The sequence below is a fragment of the Apteryx mantelli genome, chromosome 8, assembly GCF_036417845.1.
Source record: "Apteryx mantelli isolate bAptMan1 chromosome 8, bAptMan1.hap1, whole genome shotgun sequence".
In the NCBI taxonomy this organism is placed as follows: Eukaryota; Metazoa; Chordata; class Aves; order Apterygiformes; family Apterygidae; genus Apteryx; species Apteryx mantelli.
Window position 1 is genome coordinate 12,184,547 of NC_089985.1, and position 21,466 is coordinate 12,206,012.

At 44.1% G+C, this 21,466-nt stretch overlaps 1 protein-coding gene across 2 annotated transcripts; it reads left to right on the top strand.

Annotated features, from left to right (window-relative positions):
* Positions 1–44: 44 nt before the first annotated feature.
* On the top strand, positions 45–19,829 carry TMCO1 (transmembrane and coiled-coil domains 1). 2 transcript variants are annotated; one of them, XM_067300629.1, is made up of 7 exons: positions 45–183; positions 1,778–1,855; positions 5,541–5,600; positions 9,180–9,226; positions 9,864–9,931; positions 13,489–13,578; positions 19,477–19,829. In XM_067300629.1, exons 1-7 carry the CDS (start codon positions 114–116, stop codon positions 19,604–19,606), a joined length of 543 nt encoding a protein of 180 aa, XP_067156730.1. In that variant the 5' UTR covers positions 45–113; the 3' UTR covers positions 19,607–19,829. The 2 variants fall into 2 exon arrangements, with proteins under 2 accessions (XP_067156730.1, XP_067156729.1); XM_067300628.1 differs by having other exon boundaries at positions 46–183; positions 13,434–13,578.
* The last annotated feature ends 1,637 nt before the right edge of the window (positions 19,830–21,466 follow it).

The window sequence follows — 21,466 nt, forward strand, 5'->3', positions numbered from 1 at the left end:
GGGCGCCGCTTCCGGCGGTTGCTAGGCGATGGGGCCTCCGGTAACTTCCGGGTTGCGGGTGGGTTTCCGGGTGCGCGGCGGCGGCCCCGGGAGAAGGGGCGGGCGGGGGCACCATGAGCACCATGTTCGCCGACACCCTCCTCATCGTCTTCATCTCCGTGTGCACCGCGCTGCTGGCTGAGGGTGAGCGCCGCCGCGGGGCGGGCTGCAGTGTCGCCGGCTTCGCCTCCGCGGCCGCTGGGGGCCGGCACCGGCTGGGCCCGGGGGTTCGGGCCCGGTGCTGGGGCCGGGGGGGCTCCAGGGCTGGTGCTGACCCGCGCCCGCGCCGCGGCGGTGCCCTCGGCGGCTTTCTGCTGGGTCGGCACGGCGGGGCGCGGAAGGGGCTGGGAGCGACTGGCAGGAGGCAGCTTCCCTTCTCCTGTAGCGGCGTAGAGGGCAGGCCCGGCGCAGCGGGGGGGGCTGGGAGAGCCTGTGTTGGGCTGCAAGCAGAAGAGTGAAGGGATGAAAAAGGTTTTCTTTAGTCAGGCCCGTGTGAGGCCGAGCACCTGGAGGGGGTTACAGGCAGAGCATAGAAAGCCTAGAGGAGAGCGGGCTTGACCAAACCAGGCCTATGAGGCAAAGTTGGGGGAACTGGGTGTATTTGGTCTAGAAGGAAAAAGGTTATGGGAGGATGTGATAACAGTATTCAGTGTGTTTCTGTAAAGCAGATGTTCGTGGTTTCTGTGACTATTGTGGGAAGAATGTGAAGAAAATAGCCACATTTGAAAAATGAAAATTAAGATGACTTTGTCTGTTTGAAAAAGCTTTCTAAATGGCAGGGTGGTAAAATAATAGGTTACCTAGGAATATGTGACATTGTTGCTACTGCAGGTTTCTAAGGACAGGTTGGGCAGATAACTTTGGGGATAGTCAAAGTCAGAGGCTGCTCCTTCCTCCTGAGCTACATCCCAAAATCTTCTAGCATCCTAGAGCTACAAGACACTGTCTTTAGAAAACCAGGAGTAGGGAAACTCCAAAGCAAAATATGGTATTTGTTTTGTAGGAGTCCTGCTGCATTGCCTTTGGGGTAAGATGCTATACACATCGATTACATCTTGCAGGACAAAGCTCTGCTCACCTCAGGAGCATGTATGGGATTCCCTTTTGTGCAGCTGGGTATCCCAGGGACCCAGCAGCAGACCTGTGCTATCAAATAGGAAGCAAAGGCCTTGCATAAGAGCTCAGGTTAAACTTTTCACAAGCCAGAGGTCCAGCACTTTTGATGCGGTTATTCTTGACCAAGTTTTAGTGCAAAGAGTTAGACTGGAGAATCCCTTGAGGTCTCTTCCAGCCTAATATGTCTGTTCTCCTTTTCGAAATATATTACTACTAATGGTTGGGTCCTGGTAGGACCTAGGTTTATGCTTCTCACCTTAATTCCTATGAAAATGCAGAACAAAAAGATGTTTATTGTCTTTATCAACTTACACTTACCAGCTGTCACTCTTCTTAAAACTGGAAGCAAGGAGGGACTACATGAGTCCCACAGAATAGCAGAGCTCAGTAAGATGGCTGGTAACTTTCAGAGTCATTTATAGGCACTGGTGCTACATGGAAACTTGAAACAAGGTTTCGTAGGAAAGTGATGTGGCTTGCTGGTGATTTTGGGGACCTTTGTTATATTATAATGTGGTTTTGTAGACATAACATGTAATCATTACATATATATTCTCTAACTCATATTCTTATTTCTTGCAAGAGGACTTTTCTTACCTAGTGACATGGATGTTTATTTCAGGTATAACTTGGGTGTTGGTTTACCGAACAGACAAATACAAGAGATTAAAGGCTGAAGTGGAAAAACAGAGCAAAAAATGTGAGTACCTGTGAGACATTAGAGAATATGTCTGCTCTTCTCATTATATCCTGCTTTAGCAGATTCAATTTGACTATGGTCTGCATTCTGATTAATTCCTGCCCTCTTCCATGTTAAAGAGGAGAAGGGAATTTTCTTCAGCTTGGAGTTCTTTGGAGCCTAATATCACAGGGTCTGGAAATTGGGTACTGAAGGGACTTATTTCTGTCCCTAATCTTTTCACTTTGCTAGAGGGAGGGTTAGTACTAAGACCTATCTTGTTATCCAAATTGGCCCTCCTCTAATGGAGGACAAGAGGGAGTAAATGAAGGATAGGAGGGAGTTGGAGATCAGTATTGGCATCTTTTTTTCTGAGTATGAGTAGCCAGTGTCTATATATATAGGTTCTTTTAGATCCCCAAAATAAACTCAAGGATGCTGTTTCTGCTTTTCAAGGAGGGAGGAGGGGAGATTGAGGTCTCTGGTAAGAAAAAATTGAGGCTGAATGAATGCTGTGAGAGGTAAAGCATAATATATAAAGAGTAAAAGTGAGGATTAATGATGTGAGGTGAGTAAAGACAAAATCATGATAGAAGGAAGGGTCTGAGATATCATCTGATATAGAAATAAATCATTCTAGTGTAAACTAGAAAAAATAAATAAAATCAAATTTAAAAGAAGTTCCAGATTATTTCCATGGAGAGGGAATTTGAAGCCTGGGAGAGGGAGGCGGTGAATGAAAAACTAAGAGGAGGGAAGGAGAAGGGAGCAGAATGAAGAAGAGGGTGGGCAATTGGAAGATGAGCAGCAGATACTAAAAAGGAGAGGAAATGGTAAACAGGAGGATTTGAGCAGGGAGTGTTTCAGTGGACCTGTCTGTATCAGAAGCCTAAGAGAAGAAGCAGAAATTCAGCTGAGCTTTTGAACTCGGTTGTGTGCACCCTATGCAAGCAGCAGCAGTAAGAGATGGGCACAGAAGAACTGTGGCTGGACCTAAGCTGGTTTTACATTAGAAATGTTTCAGCAAGATGTAAATGCTCCTAGTGGATGAGAGACTGATATCAAACCATGCTCTTTCCAGTCTAGTTTGTTCCAGCCTTCCACTGGGCCAGATAAGCCAAAGAGTGAAAGTGTAGTCATGCTTTCATCTCAGCCCCTAAAATAGGGGCTTTTGTCCACATAGCAGTATCAGAGGGAGATTGCATCTCCACCTACCCCACATTAGTTCCACTTGATGACAAAAAACTGTAGTGTAGAACTAGCCCCAGAAGGGCAAATTAGGGAAGCAACTGAAACCCAGCTGAAAACGGGTTAATGTCCCAGTGTGTGTGTGCTGTGGAACTCAAAAGGAGTTAGCATGGCTTAATCTTTGGGATTTAATGATTGCTTTAAAAGTTTAACTCGGTTTGTTTTTTATAGCTCTTGATATCTAGACTGTAGTCTGTGAAGGGAAAGGTGTGCAGTTCATGCATCTCAAAATTAGTTTCCAACTTCTGTGTTTGATTCCCTCCCCCTTCCTCCCAGGTGAAACAGGTTAACAAGGTGTCACTAAAAATTCTGGCTTGTGGCTGAGGGGAAGGTTGGCTTTTTTTTTCCTTTTCTTCTCCCCCCCCCCCCCCCAATGCACTAAGAAGCACTGTCTAATGGCTTATAGACAACTTGCAAAGTAGACCACTTTGGCCATACCCTTTATCCGTTAGCTAACACATCTGAAACAGGAAAAAACGCGTGAGAGATCTTTAAGTTCTCCCATGACAGTCCCAAGAATCCTTACAGTTTGCAAAAACAAATGGGCCGAGTAGTATGTTTGGGCAGACATAGTTACTCATAGTTCTTAGTTTCATCATTCTCTACCTTCTCATTTCTGTTGAGAATTACAATGCTGTCTGAGACTGGTAGAAAAATGATAGCAGGTGTTCTGAGGTAAATATAGTGGTAAACTTGCAAGGCTGAAGTACATCTGTGATTAGAAGGGCTTCTCCAGAAGTGTTGTTGTGCTGTGGGTGTTCCTGCAGACAGGCTTGTCAGACTGCCTGATACTTAGTTATTTGTCCTGCACAAACTATAAGGGAATTAGAGCTGTAGAGTACCTCAGGGATGGCGTAAGGCTCAGTAGTGCTGTCTAGAGTGAAGCTGTTATCCAGAGGAGTCCTCTTATTAGAACTGGGAACAACAGTTAGGCCAGAATTGGGTCAAAGTGTTCTCCACTTGGGATTTGAGTTGGGGGCCCTGGGATTATGTGGACTAGGGTTGGGATAGACTGATCAGGATTGCTAAGGTATACTCGGTTTAAGGAAGGCTATTGAGAAGGCATTCTGTGAGCATTGGGTGTGTTGTGTCATCTGTCAGCTCTGTCCAGTGTTCCCTCTGAGCAAACTTGCCTGGTTTGTTCCCTTGCGTTAGCCGGCCTACCAGAGAGGTGTCTCTTCTATGAAAAGAGTAAGAGTCAGCTCTTCCATAGTAATGTAGTAAGACACAATTAAGTATCTTGTCTGGGCTAGTATGGCTGGCTTGGCAATTATGTGACTGACTTGCAAATCACCTGCATTTCAGAAGCCGGCACCACAAACCTTTGTGTGACTTGGAAATCTGGCTGTCTTCTTTGTTTTAGCTGTGCTGTGATATCACAGAAAAGTTAGAGTTGTCAGGGACCTCTGGAGATCATGTGATCTAGCCCCTCTGCCCCTCAGGCAGGGTCAGCTAGAGCAGGTTGCCCAGGTTATCAAGGCTGGAATATCTGTGCTGAATTAATATTTAGTATAGGAGAAAAGTCCTAATGCTCACTTCTCTAAAGGTGATTCTGTGAGCCAACAGGAATCAGCAATATTTGTTGGTAGAGTAGATGTGGTACAGACAAATACAGTTTAGAATAAAAAGAGGACTGTTACTTGTTAGGCTATAGCCATGCTTTATCATCTTCACTTACTGTAGTACTCTTGTTATAGGTCTTAAATTAAAACCTGTCTTTTACTTTTTGGAAAAGACAGCCCTTCTTGTTATCAGCAGAAGAGCATTTGCAGGTGAGCAGTCCAGTTACTATATCGCAGTATGAGTTAACTCTGCTGGTTTAATAACTGTTGGCTTTTCTTGGTGCAGTGTTAGTTGCTTGCAGATGTTTGGCGAGTGTCTGATTTGGGGTTTTAGTAACTTTGAGCTTAGGCTCTTACTTTAAAATTTTGGAAGTGCCTCAATACTAATTAACCGAAGAATAATGGGGAGGTCGTGGCCAACTGCTTGGACATCATTTCCCCTGAGAATGTGTGCCTGTGAAGAAGGGATGTGAGAGAACACAGGCTTTCCTGTGCTCTGCTTCCCACTGAAAATAATCAGGAGCAGAACTTGCCATAAAGCTCTCTTCATTACACTTGCTGAATCAAAAGTACTGTCTAATACTAACGACAAATCAGCAAGGGTCATTTGAGCCAGCATGGTCCCAAGGCTGCTTGGTTAACAATGTAACAGGTTCTCAACAGTTTAAAATTAATCCTTTGAAATTTCCCTAAATCACATCCTGACTTTGGAAAATATTTTTGACTTTAAGTGTTTGGTTTGGTCAGTCTTGGGTAGATTATAAGTTGCAGATGCTGAATATGTTCTTAGTCCCAGCTGTTCTCCAAAGAGAATAAGATGTTTTGTTTGGTATGTGGAAGAGGGGGTTGGTATCATTATTTGGAAATGATGGAATATCTTTCTTTGCACTTTGCAGTGGAAAAGAAGAAGGAAACGATAACTGAATCAGCAGGCCGACAGCAGAAAAAGAAAATAGGTAAGATTGGAAGGCATTCCAAGAATAAGGGGAAAGTTCAGAAACTTCTGGAAGTGTTTGTCTGTTCCTTCTTTGCAAAACTATTTATTTGAAGTGGTTCTTGTCCTGATGACTGGAATACAAACCCTTTTGCTTATTTTCCCAAGAGAACTGCCTCCGGATGGTTTCAGTCAAATTTAGAGAAGGGCGGCACCGCTGAGAGGAGCAATACTTCTACTCCTTGTTGATCTAGTTGCCTTTCTCCTTGAGCTGGGCCTTTATATCCATGACTATTATTAACTGCTGTTCTCAGCTCATTGCTGCAGTACACTGGCAGCTTGCAAAATCTGTGTGACTATATGACTGTGATTTCAGATTTTTTGTTTTGTTTTTTTTCCTCATTTGAACACTTCAGAGCTAAGGGTGTTTGCCTGAGTTAGCTCTTACTGTGCTTAGATTTATTTCAACCTTGATAAGTTAGTTCTATTCAATTTTAAGTACTGATTTATATTTCCATTCTTTTTCTCTTTCATTGTCAATATAGTTAAGTAGTTCTAGGTTGAGGTAACTCTTTAAATGCTGGACTATGCGAGAACACAATGTGGTGATTTTTGAGGGACATTAACTTTAGAAGGTTCTGTAATCTGCAGAAGTCTAAGGTAAAACACGCGGTGAAGCCCAGTTAAATTATTGCAGAAATCATTGCAGGAACACTTCTGAGAACTCCTGGGGGTTGATTTCCTCATTCCTATGTAACGCCAGGTAGCTGGATTAGTCGTTTGATTTTTGCAAAGCCTGGGAATAATTATAAACATCTCTTCAAACAGTTCTTCCTAGGTATAAAATCTGTTATCGCTAGACTCCTGAAGGGACAGGAACCAAAACTCTTCTTGCAGATTTTCAGTTCCTAATCATCCATGCATGGGATGAATATTACTTATTGGATAAGGCAACTTTTTAATCTTGTTTCATTCTGTTGTTACATATGGTCACTTTCCAATGTGTGGCAATGTGACTTTTTTCAGGGCACCATCCAACTCATGTTTCTAGCAGAGAATATTTTGTTTGTGCTTGGACTAAACTAATAAACAATAGAATCTGAGGAATTCAGATGATCCACTGATTTTTTTTTTTTATATGCTGAAATAATCTTGTTTTGCAAATGAAAAACAAAGCACAAAGGGACTAAGAACAAAACTTTGGAAATGACCACTGATTTTGTTTGCTGTGATGCTTGCTGGCCAAGCTTAAGATACTTGGATTGCTTTGTTTTTGGTGGTTTTATTTTTTGTGCAAGTGCTGCTAACTTTGGCATTTGATTTGTTTTCAGGCGGAGCTAAATGCTTAGTGATTCTGAAAAATCAGACTCTAAATGTCAAGCTGGACTTCCAGAAAATGACTCGCAGCTTTTAACTACTTTCGAGAACTCTGGTCCCAGTGACACTGAATATCAAATTATTCTGCAAAATGTATTGTTGTAACATCAAGATTACTTGTATTGGAATTCCCTTAAATTTTATCATTCTAGTTCAAAAAAAAATGAACGCAGACTTTACAGATAAGTCACAGTCATGGTACAGACCTGCCTCAGTTGCCATCTGTCTTGTGCGCAGAACAAGGCAGGAGGTGTGTGTATGATATTGCTGTGTTATGTAAGGGATGAATCATGCATATGCACAAGGAGGTAGGATGAAAGTTGCATGGACAAACTTAACTTGGTGTTTCCTAGTTATCAAACTTTTTTTTTTTAATGGAAAAGTGAACCAACTTCAATCATATTGTGCCCAGATCACCATTCACAATGCTGGAACAGCAGACCTTTAACATCATGGCACAGTCTTCTGCCGTATGAGCTTAGAGAGTATGTCTTTTAACTTGTAACTTCGCTACTGTTCTCTTCCGTGGGCCCCTGGAAGGAAAGGTGGTAACATTCCCAATAGCTCACATGAATACTTGGTAGACAGCAAAAAAAAAAAAAAAAAAAGTTGGCAAAAATATTATTGCTGTATCCTCTTGGTTTGTGTTCCAGTCAGCAGAAATAGAAGAGTCAGGATTTCAGGATGCTGCTTGTTGATGACTTATCCAGCCCTTTTTCCCTGTGCCTCCACCCAGCTCCATAGTATAGTGCTTAAATGCTGTTTATGCATGAGTTGTGCAGGATTAGTCCATTTACAGAAAATGGTCAGGCACCTGGGGCCTGTTTGTTCTGAATATGTAGAAATGCATGAGGAAACAGGTCAGATATATTGGGGATCTGGGCTGTATTCCTTTTATCCCTGTGTAACCTTTAGTCCATCTCACTAAATGGTTAGTTATGTAGCAGAGGGAAAAAACAAGTATTTGTGCCAAATGTGATTCCTAAAGAGCTGGCCTGTGCTTGCTGAAATGTCCCAGAACAAAATTCTTCACCTTGGTCAGGAAGCAGGTGTCTGGAAAATTCCTGCCTTAGGGATGGTTTGTAGTTATAAGCAATTGGATTTAGCAACAGGGATTCTAAGAAATTGGATATGGGTATTGCTGTTGCTTTGCCTAACATATACTGCGAGTCCCTATATTTGACATCTTTTAATTGGGGTTTGAGAAATAACTGTTGGGCTTCTGTGCTGTGGGCCTCTTGTATTGATACTTCAGCAGGGATCGACTGCACAACTCACATGCTTGGATAGCCCTTGACAGTCCTCCTGTCTGTCTCCCTGTCTTCCCTCACGCTATTCCTCGGATATTTCATCATCATCCGCATCCTTACTCCAGCTAGGTATTCCCTGAAAGCCTTGGCTGCCCCTCTGGATCCTGAATCTGGGAGAAGCACAGTGGGTGAGGTGGGATGGGGACATAGGACAAACGTGGTGATAGGCAGTAGATAACAGTTTAGCCTGGAGCAACCCCCTTATGAGGGGCATGGATGCCTTCCCCGGTATCTCACAACTGGGGGTCTTTTGGAGTTTGTGGTGACTTGAGGGGAGACTAAATTTCAAAAGAAGTATTTTAAACTGTTTCCTGAAAAGCATAATAGTACATGCTTCACTTTAAATTCATGTAGAATGCATCTTTCTTCTCTAGAAAATCCTTCAGGTGTGATAAGGGTCCAAAATCCATTACTAAGAGCAGTAGGATGTTAGACTTGCTGAGTGCAGCTCCTGGCTCCATGTGTCCTTTTGATGTTCCTTCTGAAACCTCCAAAATGAAATCCTTGCTTACATTGCATATTGGTAGTGGTGAGCCTGGTGTGCGACTAATTCAGACCACACTCCTTTGGAAGTGTGGTATGCAGGCGTTGTCTTTGTTTTCTGGCCACATTGCTCATGCTGCTGTGTTGGTTGGTTGAGTTGGCAAATTCCGCATTCTGTGAATTTCTCCCAGAAGTGCTGAATGTGTGATTCTAGCCTCTTTTGTGCCTGCTTTGCTGCATGTTACTGTGATGGAGGAGCAGTTGGCTATGTACACTTTTTCACTTTGTACTGTCTGGCATAGAGAGCTGGAGTTGGTTTTGGAAGTGTTACTGGTTTGGAGAGCCAAGAAGGTTAAGTTTTCCTGGAAATGAAAACACTGTGGTTTCTAGGTTGGTATAACTGATGATAACTGTTGTTTTTTGCTTTCCAGAGAGACAAGAAGAGAAACTGAAGAATAACAACAGAGACTTGTCAATGGTGAGAAAATTAAAGCCTGTTCCTAATTGCTGAAGGTTTCAATCAGCAGCTTTCCAACAGAAAGACTTTGTTCACTTGGCAGAGATAGTTGCTCCTCCTCCTGACTGTTCTCTCTGGATCATCTCTAGTAGATACAGATTTGGTATGATGCACAGAGTTCTCCAGCAGTTACCATTTCATCTAATCCCCAGCCTTAGTTATTTTCATATTTATAAGCCTCCATAATGTTATCAAAGTAGGATTAATTTGTGTGACTTCCTCCTGTAAGTTCTGTCTTTGTAATGAGCCCCCTGGTTTTATTATTTCTCTCCAACTCTTTCATGTGATAGTTGTATAGGCTTAACAAAGAAACAACCTGTGGAAGGTAACAGGACAATTCTTGAGCGCTCGGATCTTTCGTGAAGCAGCTCTTCACATTAGTGATCCACAGTGTGGCTACCTCTGCACCTAGTTGTTGACCAGCCTTCTCTTTGAGAGTTCTCTGCTCTCTTCCCATGCAATCCCTCTGGCCTTCTGAGTTGTCTGTTTTCCTTCTAGGTTACAGTGATGCTGTACAAAGCCTGTTCTTGAGGGCATGAGCCCTTAATCCCTCAATGTAGGCCTGTTGTTTGACTTGCTGTGACCATTTTGCTTGCAGGTTCGGATGAAATCCATGTTTGCCATTGGCTTCTGCTTCACTGCGTTGATGGGAATGTTTAATTCTATGTAAGTATCAACTTTCTGGATTTTTCTGGAGTTTTCATGGTGAGTATATTCTCCTTCCTTCTCTATCAATTAAAATGCTTTAGTGATGGCATGGTGCATCTAAGAACTCTAACTAGTCTGTGTAAAATGGATCAGTATTTCATATGAAGATGCAGTTGTTTGATCACAGCATACTGCTGTTTTGCTTGAGGGGAGACACTGCATACTGGAGCTCTTGAATGCAATCTAGACACAACTCTAACATCCTTGCTGCCTGGGGGCATCTTGACCAGGGCAAGTTTGGTGGTAGAGACTGGGCATGCAGTCACAGTTTTCAGTTTCTTTGGCTTTGCTAAGTAATGTGACCGAAGGACTCTGGCAAGCAAAACTGTGCCAGGCCTCCTAGCCCTTAGAAATGGGCTGTTTTTGCAGTGTTGGTTGTTGCACTCTTTAAGGTGTTTAGAGTCGAGATATTAAGAAGTCCAGGCATGGACTCTAATATCTTCCTTTGCTTTAAAAATGACCTGGGATTGGTCTGTTGAAAAATAGCTTTTAGGTTGCGTGATGATAGTTCATCTTTTTGCTTTGTTTCAAACATGCAAAACTGGAAGACTGTGCCTAGTTTTTAGAGCTTGGTTCAGTCTTGAAATGTAAGCTTCCTACTGGCTGCAAAATCTGAAGATAATATGAATATGGTTAATATAAACTTCAGGAGACTATGTATCTGGGCAGTATACTTATCCTGTAAACAGGAGTTGTCATCTTTACATTCTTGGACACCAAAACCTTTGGCTTCTCTGCTGGCAGTCCCAAAATACAGTCAATTGTTATTTTATTACAGATCTGTGTGTGGATAAATTGGAAATGGGGTAGCATAATAGCATAACTGCCTCTGTGTGGACTCTTATTTATTCAGCTTAGTCAGACTTCAGCATCAGCCTTCTATGGAACTCTGTGAAACTGAGCAGAGGAATGCAGCACCAAAGGACTGTAAAATTTGGGTGCGGTCTTTGGTCATTGTTGTCTCATTTAACTGCAGTCCTGAGAGGGGATGGGGAGATATCTTCAGTCATGTGTCCAGGTGTGTGAGAGTGGGACCATGATTTGTAGTGCTGCGCCCGAGGCATTAAAATGTTTGCCCAGCTATTTGGGTGCAAGACTTTCAAACCACCTACTCTGTCTAGTTTACTTAGAGTGGGAGGATGCAGTTCTGAGGCAGTTCAAAGGATGCTGTGATTTACAAGTGTTACATGACTGTAAATTCTTTAAAAGCTTTAGGAAGGAATTGATCTTGGTTAAATCCTGTATGGATCCACCTTCAGTATGTATTAACCTTTAAAAAAAAAAAAAATCAGTTTATTCTCCTTTAAGACCACAAAGTTTACTTGTCTTGCTCCATTCTTCCTTGAGGATTCCTGTCCACACAGATGATGCTACTAACCACAGGACTGACATGAAGCTTTTGGGATGTCTTGCCTTTAACAGTCTATCCTTAGAAGCCATTCTGGGAACCTAAGTATGAGTATCCAGAGAGCTCAGTGGATGTTTGGATGGAAATAGCTTTCTTGCTAAAGCCAGCAATTCAGAGGTTGTTGAATCAAAATCTAAAGATTTGGCTGTCTTGGCTTTGAGGCTAGATAGTTAGATTTGCACTTCTGGTCTCAATACAAGCTAGCAAACGCGTTTGTATCTGAGTGGCAGCTTTGGTGGGTTGTATCTGCACTGTCTGAAGCTTGTAGAATGGTTTGACAGAGTTGGTTCTCACTTATGTACTGTCATTCTCTTGACATAGCAAAAAGAGCAGCTGCCTGTCTCAGGGTGAGAGTACGTCAGTTATGAATTCATGAGGTTGTGGGTGCAGTATGAAAAGGAGAAGTGTGGCTGACACCTGCAATGACTTTAGTCTTGTTTGCTGGTCTTTTCTGTTCTTGAACGAATTCACTGTTCTAGGGGATAAAAGGAGCAGGCATACATGTATGATGCAGACACCCAGCTGCTCTGTGACTGGGCACCTTACCTCTGCCATATGCTTAGCAGAAAATAGCCAAAATGGAAATTACTGTAATAACTGGCTCTGTTTCTTACAATGTAGGTAATGGGGCAATGGGGTGGACCACACTGGAAGGACACATAGGCGTCAAGAAGGCAGGTTTAAACCCAAAGAGCAGAATGCCACAGTGAAGACTTATGACAGTGACGCTGAATGACTCTTGTGGCTTAGAAGGCCCTCTAGGGCAGGGAAATCTGTGGTGAGGTGCGGGGGGATGGACAGACAGGGGACTCCAAGCAGATGCGCTTTCTTCTTGCAGGGAGATTAGCTTCCATGTGTGTCAATTTTCTTTTGTCAAAAATGTCTTAATACAATCAGTTCTGAACCCCTGTTGTATTCTTTTCTGAACTGCATTTTCTAGTACTTCTTCATGATAACTGCAAAAACCTGCTAGACGGAAAAGCAGGTACCTCAGGGTGCTACTGCTGAAATACTTGTCATTCTCATAGCAGGAATAACGCAGAATTTTAAACCGCTGGGGGATGTGACAGGGAGATAAACATCCGTTCCTAGGTCTCCTGCCAAACTGCCTGTGAGATGTAAACAAAGTTGGCGTGCATTTGAGCTGTAGCTGTGTGAATGCATCTCCACAGGAAAGGACGCTCATTTAGGATCTCTTGAAACAAGAAACACCTGTTAGAAAATCAGTGCATGCAGAGAAAATAACATCCAAGTGTGCACATGCTGATGAGGCAGCATACGTACTTTACTTCAAAAGGTTGGGTTGACTGTCTGGGTTGGGAGAAATCTTTGCAAACTAGCCAGAATTCGCACTTTGCCTGACGCCCTGGAATGCGGACCTGGAGGAGCTCCAGGAGCAGGACAGGCTGCTTGGAATAGTCAGTATCGTCCTGCTTCTGCACTGCCTCTTTCTTCAGAGCTAATGCAGAGAAGGCTATTGGTATTAAAAAGCATTCTCTCAATGATTATCGTACACATCGTTCTTGTGCTGACAAATACAGCTGCTCTACGAAAGGAAAAAATGTGTTTGGTTTATGCTCTGCTTAAAGCAAAGAGTTCATCTTCTTGCAGTAACCTCATTACAGCAGAGTGATAGTCATCCATCTTTTAGTCAAGTGCTGACTGTGTTCTGGGGAGCGATCTGCTACATTTGCAGTTTACTTATACTTTTTATTTAAAAGCCAAAACACCAGCCAAGATTTTTGTCCAGCTGATCACTTATAAATCACTGTGAAACACCTTGTCTCTTACCATGGTAAAACAGTTGCTGAGGGAAGCCTATTTAATCTTTGGATGAGTGGTGATCTGGGGCAGAGGCCTGTGTGAGAGGTGTACTTAGTCTCTGTGGTGTAGTGTACGTAGAGATGGGCTGGGGAAGGCAGCATGGCTTTTGCAGCCTTCCACGTGGTCTCGTCTGCTCTGATGGTCTGTTGGAGATGCTTACTTCTGTTTCTTCTACAGCCAAGGACTCTGTTACTGTCCCCAGTTGTGATCCAGCACTTTCTTTTCCAGATTTGATGGCCGAGTGGTGGCAAAGCTTCCTTTTATCCCCCTCTCGTACATTCAGGGTTTATCCCACCGCAACCTTCTGGGTGAGGATTACACTGACTGCTCCTTCATCTTCCTCTACATTCTCTGCACGATGTCTATCAGACAGGTGAGTACACTGAGTCTCCTGCATGCCTGGATCAGGGAAGGCATATCTCCACCATGCGTAAAGAAGAGGCAGTTACTGCTGAGCAGTTTTGCATGTATAATCTTTGATCTGCTTGTGACCTTCATGCATGGCTTTATTCCTAGGTTTCATGTTCAAAGCAATTGTGGGTTGGGATCTTACAAACAGCCACTATCCTGAAACGTGGAAGACTTGACTAGAGGCATTAAGATTGCTCTAGAGTGCTAGGACAGAGTTGGAAGAAACAGCTTCTTTCCTCGTGTCGGTCTCGGATAGCTTTGTGGATTGCCATGGTTAGCCTTCAGCAAAAGACACATCTCCATCAGAAGGCAATATAAGTACTACTTCTTCCCAATTATGACTTCTACAGTAATATGAGAATAGAGAAGTGTTGCATCTTGAGGGGAATCTTCTTCGTTGGCTTGAGGCCTGTAAAGGCTCAATCAGTCCATAGATTTGTTAGAAAAGTGGGGAAATAGTTAAACTTGTTCTTTTGCTTTTGTCCTTCCTGTTTTTGCCGACAGCCTGACTTTTCACAGTCTTAAGAACTTTACCTTTGAATAGAGTCTCTCGCAGTATGAGGAATGTAACTCAGAAAGGGGGCCTGGTGTGATAAGCTACCCGTAGCTGCCCAACAAATCTGGTTAGTCACATCTTCTGCAAAAAAGCATCAGCCAAGATAAGGGGAAGTGCATGGTCGGGTATAGGCTGTTACCCAGCTGGATGACAACCATGTGTTTAGTAGTAGTGATGGACTGAGGTGGTGATTTAACTGACAGAATGGCTGGTGAGGACAAGGGACCATTCTCAGTGCAACCAAAAGTTTTTGTTTGCTGTGTTCCCCTAGGGAGTGCTGGGGAGAAATTAATAGACTCTGGGGGTTGGATGAATGCTGGTGCAATTAGCTGCAAATTATCTGCTCCTCTATATTTATATTTCCCTTTTCTTTGATTCACTTCCTGAATTCTTGCTGCTTTTCTCCTTGACCGACTTGTTGCTTTTCCTCAGGGGGTGCCAAGGGACTTAAAGGCTTAAAGCAGATCAGCAAAGGGAAGTGACATGTTATGCCAGCTGCTGTCAGATGTTTGGATGAACTTGATGAACAGCTTAATAATAGAAAGTTAGTTCCTTTAGTCATAAAGTGCATGCTAATGAATCAAATTCTCCATAATTCTCCATAACGGGTGCTTATATTGAAAGGCATCTGTGGTCCTGTGCAAAAGCAAATAATGAACCATAATTTAGGTTGAAAGGGATCTCTGGAGGTTATCGGGTTCACCACCCCCTGCTCAAAGCAAGGCCAGCTTCGATGAGGCAAAGACCATGGGCTTCCTCATTGTGTTCTTCAAGACAAATCTTGTTTCACTTGCCAGTAACTGGAAAAGTGAATGCTGCTTTGAAAGAAATGAGACACTTTCAGCTTCTTGGATCACCTCCCTGACTTCCTGGGATGCTGAGGTCTGATGCTGTTCCTTCAGGCAGTCTTGCATGGTTCTGCTCTAGGTTACTCACCTGTTACATGGAAAGTCCCTTCTTTCCAGTGCTACAGGTTATTATATGAAACCAAACAGCACTGTCTACAAGATTTTTCTGCACCAGTTGGGTCGATTGGGGAACTCCATTGCTGAAAAATCCCCCGTGGATTTTTTTTTGTCCAAAAATACAATTCCTGTGGTTAATTCTAGTTCTGGGCATTTCCTGCTGTTGCCTCTTGTGAAATGAGTAGACAGCTTGAACCGAATGGCGGGGCACTCTGGTTTTGGAGAAGAACGCTGAGTGTTTTGAAGGGGAATGAGCTTTCAAGAGAAATTCTGGCAAAGAATTGTCCTCATGCAGAAAAGTTCCTGCTAATGGCCCAATGGGGGAGAAGGAGGTTTACCTTATCACTTTGGGGAAAGGGTGCTTCTGCTCTGAAGATTTGCAGATTGCAGCTTTAGCGGTGCTCCTTTATTTACATGATTGCGATTGATTATACCTTCTCCAGCTAGCTGCTAGACAGCTCTAAGTTTTGTTATCCTTGCCCTGTGGACTGAAGGGCAGAGACCAGCTATGTTAGTTTGTGCAAGAGCTAGGAGCAGAAACTGTGACTGCTGGCATCCTGCTTCTGGCTTTATTACTGTTTGAAGGAACTTTACATGATAACAGCATTGGGAAAAGGACTTTGAAGGAGTGTGAGAGGCCAAGGGAGAGGGGAAGAAAGCAATTACAGGCTTAAAATGGTGCCAAAGACTTGCTTTCGGTGCTGTGACCATAGAGGTGAAAGCTTCATGACCCTCTGAGTTTCACTGTGTGTAAAATGGGAAATCTCGCTAAGTCAGCTTCAAAAGAGCTGTTGGCCCAAGGGAGGAGAACTTATGTGGGACTGAGTGTCTGGTTTGATGCTGTTGACAGGAGAGGAAGGAAGAGAGGTGTACCAGAAGCCAGGGAACAGGTTGCAAACAAGCTAAAGAGGCCATACAACCATCAGCCTACTCTTAGAACCTGGAGCTGCATGTGAAGGGATTGAAGGCAGGGAAGAGCAGCATCAGGCAGCCTCCTCATGCAGTCCTCAGGCACGTGGGGATAATAAACTCTTCAAACACTGACTGGAAAGCTTGTTGCCTGTGACCTGGCCAGCATCTCCTGAAATAGTCAAATTGCAGTGAGTAACTTCCTTTGCGCTGTTCCCAGCTCTCCCTGGCACGTAAATCCTGTCCCCTAGTTCCTCCTGCCTTCCTGTTTGGAGAGAGGAGGATTGCTGGGAGAGGCCTTCCAGGGGTCCTTGAGCCACTGGGTTTCAGCTGGGAAAGTCTGTTGCTGGGCGTGAGGCATGATGTCAGGGTTACATCCTCTGCCCTGGCTCCTGTTACTGTGCTCCCAGCCTTCACCTGTGCTGTTTGTGGAGAGGAATATGCTGTTGTTCCTCAGGCGTTTGCTGGTCTTCACTTCCTTTTCACACAAGCCTGAACTGTCTCCTCTCTGAAACATGCTCCCAGTGGGAAAAGAAGCCAGTAATTATCCATACTGCCAGGAGTGCACTTTCCCACACAGCCTGATCTTGGAGCAGGGAACCACTCACTACCTTGTCTCTGAGGCCCCTTTTGAGTTTGAAGACAAAAGCAGAAGCAGCTCCCATCCTGCCTGTGATCATTTATGAAGAGGGTTCAGAAGAGCTTGGATAAACAATTTGTATGCTTAGGTTTTGTCATCTCCCACTCCTGCTCCTGAAGGTGATGGTCCTGTTTTTGCTGGAAGTGGGCTCTGCAAGGCATCCCAGTGCGATGCGGAGCACAGCAGACAGCAGGTTTCTGCTGGACCTTGCCCCAGCCCTGGTGTTTCCAGCTGCACGCACAGTGGGATTGTTGTCCAGCAAAACTGGCTTTGCAGCTAGTGCATGAGTCTAGCTGCCCTCCCGAGCAGGGAGGGGACTGCTCTGGAAGGATAATGCTGGCTAGGGTGGCTGTGGACTTGAACCCACTTGAATCCAAATGGGCTGTCATCTCTCTTCCTCTTAGAACTGCTCAAGCTGGTAGAGTAGGATTTAGCACTACAGTTTGTCTCTGTCCTAGTACTTACAGGTCTGGGGAGGGGGCAGTGCATGCTCCTTGTTCCCATTGATGCTCTACTAGGATCTCTACTCTGCTCTAGCTTTGTACTGGCTCATACATGGTAGGATCCTAGTCCTGCCTGCTGCTGACTCTGCAGCACCCTCTGGTGTTGTTGAATCCATGCATGAGCCTCTCGTTTTCTCTGTTCTGTCCTTTTCTTGACTAAGCTCTGAGAAGGGGAACCACACGAGGGAGTCTCCCACAGTAAAATGCTCTCCTTTATACCTTCAGTTACCACTACCCGTGGCTGACTTATGCAGGCCACAGATTTAATTGTGCTATGGACAAAGATGCTCAAGGTGGTTTTGCAGGGTCCAATTTTGGTCTGTCTGGGCTTAAAGTGTGGTACCGCACAAATGTGGCTAGACTTTTTCCACAGCCAACTCAGGGCTGGAAACAGTTGAGCTATATTTGTGCGGTGCCACACCTGAGTTAAGAGAGTCTGGCTCCTTCCGTTTAAGCCTAAGATGCATCTTTCCTGCCTGCCTGGGACTGCTGAGGCACAGCATAGTGCTGGTGCTCAGACTGGCTGGCGGCTGGAGCCTTCGAGGTGTGTTAAGGCGCGGGTACCCAGAGCTCTGGGGAACACGGTCAGTGAAACTGCTCCACAGCCAGTTGGGCTTGCGCTGAGCTGATGCTGCTAAAGATGCTCATGTGGAACCACGCAACTGTCTGCACTGCGCTCCCTGTGGTGTCTTCTGGTGCTGTGTTATCTAGGCATTCCTGGAGAATAGTGTACCTGAGCCTCTTTGGCTCCAGGTGATGAATTGCTCAGTATGTAGTTTCTGAGTTGTTATGAATACAAGTATGCTCACTGTTCAGCAGGCATCCCACAAGTCCCTGCTGCATGTATATAATATCCTGTAGGAAACATGAGCTGTATTTAAAGGCTGTCTGGTAAATGATAGTGTTGTATCCTGTTATTTATCACTTGTGTTTGTTTTGAGCAGATACAGTGAAACTGTCATTCCTGTTCAGTGTTCCCTTCCTTTTCTTTCCCATTTATGTGTGGGCTAAAACCTTCCTTTCCATAGTCTCCACCCAAGATGATTCCTGATTTTTAGCTTAGCTAAAACTCTTGCCTGCCTTTACGTTTGTTCCCCTTCTATGCTCAAAAAGTTAAAGAACTATATGACCTTACTAGCTGATCTGTCCTGCCAGTTGTTTTAGAGATGTCATTCAGGTTTGAAGAGAACCTCCCTCACTCCTGTTGTTGTTGTCTGGGCAGCCAGGGCTCAGCTGATAAGAGAGACATACACAGTCATTTTCTTCCTTTGCATCAGATCTCCGTCTTTTGCCAGCACTGCATAAGCAGCATTTACAGCTCTAGTTATTTACAGTGAAGGATGCAACTTAAAGAACAGGTAGCTCTTTTGTAGTTACACTGTTGCAAATTTTAAAAGGAGTTCCACAAAAATCAGAAAAGCTTTGAATTTTTAAATATTCTGCCATGAGATTTATAGCTAGTTCCCTAACTCATTTTGTACTGAAACACCCTGCTCAGATGCAAATTTTTTTTAACAAGTGAGAATGCAGAGGAGGTCATTTCAATAGTCATTTTCTTGATTTTGCTATGTATGTACTGTTATACTGCATGTCTCCTGCAATCCGCTGTTCCTGTCTGTATCATTAACATTTGTTAATTCTGTGTCTAAATTCCTGACTTGAATTTGGCACTTTCTCTGACCCAATTTCAGGCTGCATTACGTGAGAGCCTTCCTTGCTGGTTTGCAGAACCTCAGGCTCTGGCTGTTGTTGACGGTGGTTTCTGGAACTTGTGAAAACTGAAAGCTGCTTTGTTTCAGCCTTCAAACAGACATTGGGAGCCTGCTCCTGTGTGTGCATTGCAGCTAAATTGGAAAAATAACTATTGTAGGTTGATTCAAACCAACCCATGTGCAAAGACTAGTCTGTAACTGTGTATCTGCTAACCGACTACCTTTTGTGTAGCTGGAGGTGGAAAAGAACCAGATTACTGTCCTCAGTTGAAATGCTAATTTAACTGCAAGAAGGTTTTGGGAGGGGCTGGGGGAGATGGGCCCAGCTTTAATTGTAGCCATTGTAGACGGTTGTTTGGCTCTGTGCTGTTTTTCTTGTTTTCTTTTTCTTTGAATGGAAAGAGAGAGATCCATTGTATGTTAGGCAGACTGGTAGGGCTCAGTGGGTGAGAACTTGAATCTGTTGAAGCTAGTGGGAAAATTGCATTTGTAAGCAGAGCAGGGATTTCTTCCTCTTTTGTAGCTCCCTTGTCATGGCATGACGCTGTCCTGCTCTTCTGTTCTTGTTTTTGCAGAACATCCAGAAGATGCTTGGCCTTGCTCCTTCCCGGGCTGCCACTAAGCAAGCAGGGGGCTTCCTTGGCCCGCCACCTCAGGCAGGGAAGTTCTCCTAAAGCACAGTCACAGCCTCCAGCACAGGTCTGACAGCTGCACCAGACTGCCTTCAGGGGGTAACAAGATTGGATTTTTACATCAGGCTTCTGTGTGTTCAAAAACAGCCTTTGGAGGATTGGCCACAGTTTTGGAAGTGTCTTGCATATGGAGTATTCTACCAGCAGCTGTTTGCTCATCCACACAAAGTTCTCAGAAGATAACTTGACCTTTTATTTCTGATGTACCTGAGAAATAAATGGTATGGGCATGTTGACTTAGATGTCTCTTAATTGTGCTATAGGACCAGTAGAACTATCTTGATTTAAGAGAGTGCAGTTGATTTAAATCTGTGGCATGGAAGTCAACTCAGATAGCAGGAATGAGAACTGCAAAATAGAAAATTTGGAAATTCAGAACAATCATACTGTGACTTGTCCCTCATGTCTTAGTCACACTGGCTGGAGCCCTGTATAGTATGGAGCTGGGCAAGCAGGTGGGTTTACTTCTTTTATAAAACTTGCGTTATTGAGGATGAGGCTTTTTGTTGGCTTGGGTGATTGGAGGTGCAGGAACCAGCCCCCTGTGCCTTGCTGCCCTTGGAGGTTGTGAGGTTCTGGATGTACTGTCACCCTGTGTCTTTCTGGCAGAGTATAGCCTCATGGAGGTTTTTGTGGCATTATGCTGCTTCCATTTAAGTTGCTTGTTTAGGCAGAATCTGCGCTGTTACAGTCATAACTTGAGACACACTTGGCCTTCAAACTTAACTTCAGTAGACTGTTAAATTATGTCAGTGCCATCCAGTGCTAACAAGCCCTTTGCTGCCTGAGGGTTATGACAGCAGCATCTGTTTGTGCCACTTACTATACTGCTAAGCAGACTGATCAGTATGCATCTTAAAGGCCTCCAGCTTCCTTTTTAGGCATACTAAGGTATTGCAGGAAGCCCCCTGTGCTGTCTTCTACTTTGTCAAATAATTATCTGGTTCAGTTTTGTTGGACAGAGCCCTCCCCTCTTGTTTGAAAGGGGAGAATAAATCTTGCTGCCACACTGGTTAGGCTGACAGTAGTTCTACTGAAGCATGCAATAACCGTAGGGACTGTTGCTTCCTTGCTTCTGTGACCAGCAATTTATAATATGGTACCTCTGTCTAGGAGTTTTTAACTAGAGGCATGGCAAGGGAATAAATCTGAACCATCTTATGGCAGTGTAGTGCATGTGCATTACTGTCCCGAATACTAAATATTGGGATAATTCTCAGTAATAAGCATGGGGCACTTTGACTTGTCTACTTAAAGATAAATCATTTATGGGTGCTGGACCACGAGGCAGCATTATACATTCCTTAACCTGTCAAATATTTGGGTTTGAAGGGTATGTGTTGTATCCTGATGCTACCCAGCATGAGAACGCCGGGCTCTAAGGCTGCATTTTTGACATTCCATCTCATCTGGTGTAGCTAGACTCCCACAAGGAGCAACCCCGGTTGTGTAATTCCTGTTTGCCTTATGTAGGACTGCTGGTTCAAAGAGCTGGTCCCATGGCAAAGCCAGCTAGCCAGAAACACCCCAGCCTCTTTCCTTCATGGATCAGCTTTGTTGAATTAGTTTATTCTGCAGCATATGGCTGTCAGATCCAACAGGATGGGTGGGGAACTGTAACAGCCAAATCTGATTAGGAGTAATGTCAAACTGCACCTTAATGAATTGGGAAATGTGTGGTACGGTAAACTTGCCTGATACTGTCGCACAGACTCTGCCCTCAGCAAGTCTGTTGCATATTTTGAAATGCACATATTGCATCACACCACACTTTTATCACTTGGGGAGGGAAGCCTTTGCATGTCCAAAGGTCATCTGAAAATTATCAGTCTGTTGCTAGATTCTGCTTGCTTTCTCTTGTCATCTTCAAGTT